At 38.4% G+C, this 9,385-nt stretch overlaps 1 protein-coding gene across 2 annotated transcripts; it reads left to right on the forward strand.

The window, feature by feature from the left end:
* The first annotated feature begins 2,529 nt into the window (after nt 1-2,529).
* On the forward strand, nt 2,530-6,127 carry LOC121985360 (PGR5-like protein 1A, chloroplastic). Of its 2 annotated transcripts, XM_042538761.1 has the most exons (7): nt 2,534-2,940; nt 3,725-3,787; nt 3,885-3,971; nt 4,272-4,509; nt 4,986-5,059; nt 5,141-5,239; nt 5,857-6,127. In XM_042538761.1, exons 1-7 carry the CDS (start codon nt 2,689-2,691, stop codon nt 5,920-5,922), a joined length of 879 nt encoding a protein of 292 aa, XP_042394695.1. In that variant the 5' UTR covers nt 2,534-2,688; the 3' UTR covers nt 5,923-6,127. The 2 variants fall into 2 exon arrangements, with proteins under 2 accessions (XP_042394696.1, XP_042394695.1); XM_042538762.1 differs by lacking the exon at nt 3,725-3,787 and having other exon boundaries at nt 2,530-2,940.
* The last annotated feature ends 3,258 nt before the right edge of the window (nt 6,128-9,385 follow it).

Below are 9,385 nucleotides of genomic sequence, written 5' to 3' on the forward strand. Positions count from 1 at the left end.
AATAAACTCGTGAATATATATACATACACACGCATGCATACAAAAAAATTATCCTACGGACTCGTTGGCGACAACCAACATTTTATTTTATTTTCTTGTTTTTTGATTTTATTTTTTCAAATTTTCAATTATGCTAATAAGATTTTATCGGTAGGTTTTATGGGTTAAGTTATAATATTAAGCGTGATCCCGTCCGGAAGCTGAGTCGGACAGAGGCTGACGCGCTGTCGCTGGTGCTGACGGAAAGTCGCCGAGACGCCTGGTTGATCTGGCACCTGGCGGAAGGGTTCTCACGAGCGGATGACCAGGGGGGAGGGGGTGGGGGTGGTGACAAGGACAACGACGCGAGGGCCTGCGCATACTCAGACAAGCTGCCTCTGCGTTAGAGACCAAAAACCAGGGAAAAAGTCCCTGTGTCAGACCCTTCGACGCTCAAGTCAGGTATTTTTTCCCTAAAATCACAGTGAAAGGACGAAAAGTAAAATACGAGAATGAAAAGACGAGTGAGCGTACCTGCGTAGAGATAAAGCCTCCCTTTTTATATGACAGTGGATGCTTATGAAGTTTGATGAGTGTCAAGGAATGTTGGGTGTCAGGATTTGTCTGGCGGTGAATGACACGTGACATCTTTCTATAGGTCTGAGGAGGGATCAAGAGGCAACGAGCCACAGACCGTTAGCATATTCCCTGACATGTGGTGATTATTCTCTGACGGGTTGTTACGATTCTCTGGCTTGCTTGTCACGTAGTGCCTGTTCGCTCTGGTCTGTTGACCTTATACTGGGTCTTCGTTCCTGTAAATCTTGACATGTATGCCCAGACCTGCCTTCCCTGGTGCATTCCCCGGCTTGTGTTTGTTGTCCCACAGATCCCGATCTGTACGCCCCCGCCCTACATTTGCTATTCAGTCTATCTCAGTAGGTCCAAATCTACGCCTACCGCCATGCCAATCTAAGCGTTCGCTTATCATTCCTTGAGTATCATCTCGTATGCACAACCCCTGTTCCGTATCTTACCCTGACCTGTAAGCCTTCGTCCACCTATCTTGACCTGTCACACTTGGTTTGCATATCCTGACCTGTACGCTTTGATCCGCATATCCTAACCTGTAACCCTTGGTTTGCATATCCCGACCTATAATCCTTGGTTTGCATATCCCGACCTGTACGCTTTGATCCGATCCCGACCTGTACGCTTTGATCCGATCCCGACCTGTACGCTTTGATCCGTATAACCTGACATGTACGCTTTGATCCGCATATCCTGACTTGTAATCCTTGGTTTGCACATCACGACCTGTATGCTTTGGTCCGTGTATCCTGTACCGCAAGTCTAAAAGTCCTGCCATGTAATCCTTGGTTTACCTATCCCGACCTGTACGCCTTGATTCGTGTATCCGGTACCGCAAGTCTACCAGTCTTGCTATGTAATTCTTGGTTTGCATATCCCGACCTGTACGCTTTGGTCCGTGTATCCTGTGCCGCAAGTCTACAAGTCCTGCCCTGTAATCCTTGGTTTGCTTATCCCGACCTATACGCCTTGATCCGTGTATCCTATACCGCAAGTCTACCAGTCCTGCCTTGTAATCCTTGGTTTGCATATCCCAACCTGTACACTTTAATCCTCGTATCTCCTGTGTCGCGAGTCTGTAAATCCTGACCTGTAGGTCTTACCTTCCGAGTTCCTGCTTGACATGTAGGCTTAACTCTGGAATGACACTTGTGTCCGACCAGGACCATCCTGTAACCTGGTCCTTTGAATCCCATGTAGGCTGGACTTTTGACCTCCACATAGGTCGGACTTTTGACCACCACGTAGGCTTGACCTCTGATCGCCACGTGAGCTTGACTTTTGATTGTCTCGTGGACTTGACTTCTGACCGTCCCATGGGCTTGATTTCCGACTACGTCCACTATCCGACCCCACTATCATGCGCCGTATCAAAGCGTAAGAAAAATAAAAATAATTTTTTTTTAGATGTGTAAACCCTATATATAAATTAAGTTGGTTTAACTTTTAAATTAGTCATTTTTAAATTGAGCTTAAATTGTTCATGAGCTATTTAATTTTATTATAAATCGAGCTCGAGTTTAAGAATTAAGTTTAAATCAAACTCGAGCCATGCTCGAATTTAGAGAAGAGCGAACCAAACAGAGCTTAAGTCTTTTATTATTTAGCTCAACTTGGCGCACACTAAGTACAAAAAACACATGGCTCCGGACAGAAGCAACAAGACTGTAACCACAATAATTAACAACCTCAAATGAGATTTGAGACGGTAGATTTCTACCGTATCAGTCGTATTTTCTTGAATATATTCTAAAGATGAGATGATGATAGATCGACGGGTTTAACTCGACGGATAAACACGAATTGAACAAAGTCTCGATGCGTATCTCGATCGAATACTACTTGCTCGGTAATGGAGATTGCAATGGCAACAAAACTTAATTTTCTTAGGAGGATATTTATTTGCTTGGTAAATATAATGGAGATTAGCCACCGCAGAAATTTAAAATATCCAATCGCGGCTAGTCACGAATCCGGACGCAACTCCGCCGATCCAATGGCGGCCAGCCAGTCACGAATCCAGACGCAACTCCGCCGTGTCCGTCTCTCTGTCTCGTCTTGTGGTGGTGCGTCGAGCACAAGCCTTTCTTAAAACGGAGGCCGCAGAAACCGTGGCCCATGGCCACCCCCCGTGGATTCTCCGCCCACGCGCGCCTCATGCGCTCGTCGTCCTTCTCACCACACGCCGCTTTCCGCCTCCTCCATGCTCACCCCCTCTCCGCCCGTGACCGGCTCCGGCCGCCGCCATGCGGCCGCGGCCGGGATTTCCTCTCGCCGGCGCGGGCACTCACGGCCGATGGCCCTTCTTGCCTCTACGTGGGCCCTGTTGAGACGGCCACTCAGGAGCGACTCGAGGAGCTCTATCAGCAGGTAGTTTCATGGGCGTGCGTATTACCTAATTTGGCAAAAATTAGGGTTCTACTTCTACAGCTGATTGTCATTGTTATTTTTGTTTACTTATTATGCGTGTATTTTGTAGGAGAATTTCCATTTTCTTTGGTTGGAATTAGGGAGAAGAATTGAATTGGGAAGCAATTTGGAAATTCTAATTCATTCTTTATTTTTCTTTCTCAAGAACTTTAGTCTTTTAAACCCTATCGAAAGGCTCAGTTTTACTTCTGTTGAGACATTACTTACTCTTGTTGTCTCATACGATTTCTCAATCAACATAACCAAGATGAGGCCGTGCTTCATTGTACTAAATGTTGAGCGCTGCATTTTTATTAATAAGCCTGATCATATTTTTACTTATGAAATTATGTACTCTGTAGTTTTCTGGGCATGTTTAACTGCTAATACTTAGTTGAGGCCTCCAACTCCAAGTGCATAAGTTTAGCTATTTTGATCCTAAATTGCATGGTCATGTATCAATTAACTGAACCATCATTGTACATTGAACTAATTGAACTACTTGACTTCAATGTAATTGTTCAAATGGAAATGTGGAGAGTTGTTTTGGATTTTACAGAAGGCCAAATCTCTGATATGGTTGTGATGGTGGTCATTTGTGAGCATCAAATGAGCTCCCTAGAACTTCTATATATGAAAAAATGAATGCACTTTGATCATTTTTTTTTTTGTTTCTGTTGCAGGCACGTGAATCATATTATAATGGTAACCATTGGATCATTTTTTTTTGTTTATGTTGTTGTAGGCGCGTGAGTCATATTATAATGGTAACCCTTTGATCATTGATGATATGTTTGATAAAATTGAGGTACATTAAAATAATTTATTATCCTTCCAACCTTTCTTAATTATCAATTTTGGTAGTATGATATTTTTAACTACATGTGATATTTCATGAATGACAGTTGAAATTGCGACTGTGTGGTTCTAAATCAGTCGTGAAATATCCTCGATGTAGCCTTAGGCGTCATTCAACCTATGCAGATGCTGAGGTAATATGCAACACAAATTTCTAGCAGAATTTATATTCCAATACTTCATCTTCTTTTTCCAATTTTGAAATACCTCCCTACACTTTTTTTTGGGATCAATTGCCTCTTTCCACTATGAATATTCTAGCTAGCTCCTTAAAGTGCCAATATGTTTTGATTTAAGGTATTTGAATATCTTGAAAATACAGGGTAGGTATATATGATTTTACTTAATTTTGTTTCCTTTCTTTTTTAAGAAAAAAATCACTCAAACTCCCTTTAACGTATTTGGAATTTGGATATGATTTGGTTGTAGGGCAGGAGGATCCTTCACAAGAGTTTGCTTTAGCAAGTATTTGGCTTCTACTGCTTGCATTTGGATCAACTGCAATCTTTGTGCCTGTCATCTATGTCATCAGTCTTGCCTTTGCTGATAACATTAGCTCAAGATATTTCTTTTACATTGAAAGATCGACAATTGGATCCCTTGCGATGGTTAACAAAACTCTGACATTGGTACTGTGCTATTTAGTTGGCTTTCCTCTTGCTTATGCTTCAAGTAAGTTGCATCCATATGATCCCAAATATTGCTTTTACTAAAATTTTCCTGCAGTTTTATGAGCAACATTATTATTATCTTTTTAGTCAAACAGTAGCATGTTATTCTGGTAATTCCATAAAATTCTGGCGCTAACAACTCGTGCCACTAAATTGTGACTACCAGTCTACCAATGGTGATGAAAAGGTGAAAAATGTGCCTGTGCGCCCAATGTTATGCGTCATAAAAACAAATCTATGAAATTGTTGTTTTTAGTCTTTTGGCTTTTAGACATAATGAACATTCTAGAATGCTAGTTCAGATCTACATTGTTCTCTTGACCTTTTCTTTCGTGTTTTAAAAGACATGAAAATGAAATCCAAAGCGCCTTTTCCGTGCATTTATAATAGCCATTTTCTTTTGAATTGTTCTATCAAGTTCATTGGTACATTTACAAGTGGGATTGCTACTAGCTAAGCATGGTTGTTTGGTTTTAGTTCAAGCATTGAAAGGCCTTTGGAGGAGTGAATTAGTTGCAATGAGAGGCGCATGCCCAAATTGTGGAGAGGAGGTTGGTTCACATCACAATATTTCCTTTCTAATGTTCAAATGTGCAATTATGTAATCCTACAACCTATTTTTTGTTATCCAGGTTTTTACTTTTGTTAGAGCAGAAAGTTCCAGCACTCAGCTTCACCTTGCCCATTGTCATGTATGTGAGTGTGCCTTGGAGTTTCAAATAAAAGTGGTGGTGAGTATTGCCGTCCATTTAAACAATCCAATTATTTACATTGAATCAGAACATAGGTTGTCTTTTCTAACTCTCAAGTCATGTGTCACACTTGTTCCTCAATTGTCTTGTAGCCTGAATCTGGGGGTACTGGATCATTTTCTTTGTGGTCTTTCGTAAATGTATAATAAATATCAAGTGCTTAAATAAAATGAGAATAATTATTAAAGCTGCTAAAAATGAAACTAACTGTTTACTCTATTCTGGTTGCAAACTTGAGTCATTGTGTGTGGTGTTCCATGTACTTGTGAATCAGATCCTCAAGAATAGTGTCAATATACTCATCCATTGTGTTTAAGCTTGATTAATTGTATACTGTTGTAATTTTTAACACTTTCGAGATTTTAGCCAATATTATCATCTTTTTATATATTTGTACTAAATGTATATTGTTTTAATTTAGAAGATTTTTTTCGCTGGCAGATTATATTCTAATGAAAACTTTGATTGAGCAACTAATTACCAAAAGCTCAAGCTGTTAGAAATATATATGCATATATATATGTTTTTTTTATATTCGTAACGATGATCATTTTCTACATCTAATTCAGCTTTTGTTGTTCCATATTGCAATGCAGCAATCCTTCTCAAGGCCTGGAAGACGCTGGGTTTATGGCAGAGTTTACTTGGTCCAACAGAGCTAAGTTATGTGAACTTGAAGAGTTCCTCTGAAGCTATGAAATGATATTTATATTGAATAATTATGTAAACAACTATATAGACAATAATTACATTTTTTTTTAAAAAATTAATCTATATGATGTAACTATATTAGTAAAATTTGTTTAGAAAATTTAGATTTTGATGACAACTTTGGCATTTTTAAAAAGTGAATCTAGTCCATAAATATGTGGCAATTGTGTCATTGCACTTTTTGTTTTTGTTTTTGTTTTTGAGTCTAGTTAAATTCGGTTCTAGGATTCTTTGACGTCCAGTGGTGACTTGTGGGCTATCTCCTGTAATATCCGGAGGAAGGTTTCATGCGTTGGCAAGGTCAGAAGAGTCTCAGCGCGGATCTTCATCAAGACCAAAGTTAGGCTCTCTCTGTCTTTGCTTCATGTTTTGCTTGCTGCTTTGCGTAGGCGAGGATATTAAGAGAATCCCATGCATTCATGCGCCTTTGTTTACTAATTACATGAGTGGTAGGAGACTAACATACTCTCCTGCCACCTTAGTTTTTTTTTTCAAAAAAAGGGGAAAAAAAGAAATGGGCAAAAATAGCCATAACACTGTAGGACCGCAAATTAATCAAATTCAAGTTTGAAAATATATGTGATTTAAAATTCAATTTGAAATTCCAAAATACAAACAATTTTGACTTAAGAAATAAAATTTTGTTAGGACACTTTAGGACACTTTGACGAGTTAAAGGAAGGAGGTAATTAATTCCAATCGCTTCTTTAATGATGAGTTGTAGTAGAAAACAATCGAAATAATACTAATATTTGGATTTACTTGGTATCCACTTCAACGAGATGACTAATCCAATGATCCACACAAAGTACACTCTCCACTATAAAAATACTTCTTGGAAAGACTCCGGAGGTGGAGTAACCTCATACAAACTCACAAACAAGAAATACAATGCAAATAAGAAAAAAATATACAATAGAAATGAAAACCTTACTTGCATTCTTATATCTTGTAAACACCTCTTGATCGGTTGGAAAGTACAACAACACTTGTCTTCCAAAACTCAAGGATTGACGGATAAGAGTGGAGAAGAAGTGTTGCGTTTGAATCTTCGACGCCTTTATATCTCGCAGATTAGGATTCCCAATCGATTAGTCTTACCCTCAATCGATTGTCACGTCAAATCTGAGCACATCCAGTCGTCCAAACCTCGTAACGACTTTTTTCTTCGTCACATAATCGATTAGCTAATTGATTACGAGCTTCTTAATTGATCACCCAATCGATTACGAACCCTACTATTCGCTCGTGAGTTCTCCCAAACGATTACCCAATCGATCACGCTCTCACGAGGAAACTATTGTGCTTCACGAAAAACTCCTCTTAATTGATCAGTTGATCAATCAAGAGGCTGATGCGTGTCACGATGAAAACGTGCTCAATCAATCACTTGATCGATTGACGCAACTCAATCAATCACCTGATTGATTGGGAATGCCCCTGTGCGTCATAGAGAAGTGCACTCAATTGATCCAGTGATCGATTGTCGCAACTCTCAATCGATAAGTGGATCGATTGAGAACGTCTCTACATCGCGAAGAAGTGCAGCCAATCGATTCACTGATCGATTGACGCAAAACTCAATCAATCACTTGATCAATTGCCTAATCCTAACTTACTTAACCCAAGTCTAGGGTTCCCTTGACCAACCTTCGGTTAATCGTGATTTATTGGGACTTCTCCACTATGTCCAGTCAACTTTTTAACTCACTTAGACTTTGCCAACTTCCCATTGGACTTCCGATCATTAAATATGGATCTCCTTAACCCACTTAAATTTTCCTCTTGCCTATTCGCAGTTAGGACTTTACCTTGCCAATGTGTAATCCTCTTTGACCCACTTGGACTTCCTTTTATCTAACTGCAGTTAGAGTTTTCCTTTGGCAACATGCGATCCTCATTGATCCACTTGGATTTTACTTGTCTAACCGCAGTTAGAGCATTCCTTGCCAACGTGTGGTCTTCCTTGACCCATTTGGACTTTCCTTACCAACGTGTGGTTATCTTTGACCCACTTAGATATTCCTTCACCTAGCCACAGTTAGGGATTTCCTTTGCTAATGTATGATTCTCCTTGATTAACTTGAATTTTGCTTGCCTAATCGCAGTTAGGAGTTTCCTTATCAACGTATGGTCCTCCTTGACTCACTTGGACTTTCCTTAACAATGTGTAATCCTCCTTGACTCATTTGGACTTTCCCTTTGCCTAACCCTCGAGTTAGGACTTGTCTTGTTTAATCTTCAGTTAGAACTTTACCAGTCAAGTACCGGTTCTTCTTGACCCATTTGACATTTCTCACATATTGTCCAACAATATATTGTCCAAATATGTTGTTCACAACATATTATCCAAATATCAAAACTCAAGTTCGAATCCACTCGAGTTTAGTCAAACTGATTAACCTTGACCCGGTGAACGATTATACCAACAATCTTCCAATAAATTTGAGTTCGAGTTTGGTTCGAATGTTGATTCGAGCATAATCAACCTATAATTCGAAATGACTTAAATTCAATTTCGGTTCAAATGATTTTGGATCTTAATTTGAATATATTTAAATAAAAATGGTGTAAAAATAATTAAAGTTTAATTCAAGTTGGGCATGCAATCGACTTGTGAATAATTATATAAAATATTATAGATTCAAATTCAACTAAAAAAATTATTAAAATATTTAAGTTCGTCTCAAATTCGATAATTTTATTTATGAATCAAATATTTTTCAAACCGTCTAAAGATTCATTTGCACCCTTAGTCCCAACATTCTTCTCACAACAAACTCTTGAGGAACACTATATGTTAAAATGGGGAGGGTGAATACTTACTTAAAAATTAAAATAAATTTAAATTGACTAGTATTGTGAAAATACAAAACTTAGATAAAATTAGGGATTATAAAGAGATGAAGCAAATTCAAGAGATACAAACAATAAACAATGTTAACTTAGGTATTTAGTGTGGTTGGGATGTCTGCCACGGCCTTCTCACTCATTAGGTGTTAATTTCCTTCAAGAGGTGGAAAAATCTAGTATAGAAAATTTTGTGTTACAAAGATAAAAATAAGAAAGAGAAAACTTGTAAGAGTTTGGAGATCATAAAATCTTATGCTCTTGGAGTTTTGACCAGAGCACTTGAATATAAATTAAAAAAAAAAATAGGAGGATGGGACTACTGAACCACATAAAAAAAATTAGTATTGCTTTCTTTTCTTTATTTGTGCGCATTTCCTATATCGATCATTACGTGTTTTTGCAAACTAATTTAATTTGCCTTCTTATTAAAGTTTTTCTTTCTTAAGGCCATTCACTCAATCCTACGTTTGATATTAGAGCAATAGTTTATTGCTAAGGACTAACCGTTATATTAAGGATTTCTCTATAATGTTACGAGAAGGATATTGTTAGAAAATTAAT

This window comes from Zingiber officinale, chromosome 5B, assembly GCF_018446385.1.
Source record: "Zingiber officinale cultivar Zhangliang chromosome 5B, Zo_v1.1, whole genome shotgun sequence".
NCBI lineage: Eukaryota > Viridiplantae > Streptophyta > Magnoliopsida > Zingiberales > Zingiberaceae > Zingiber > Zingiber officinale.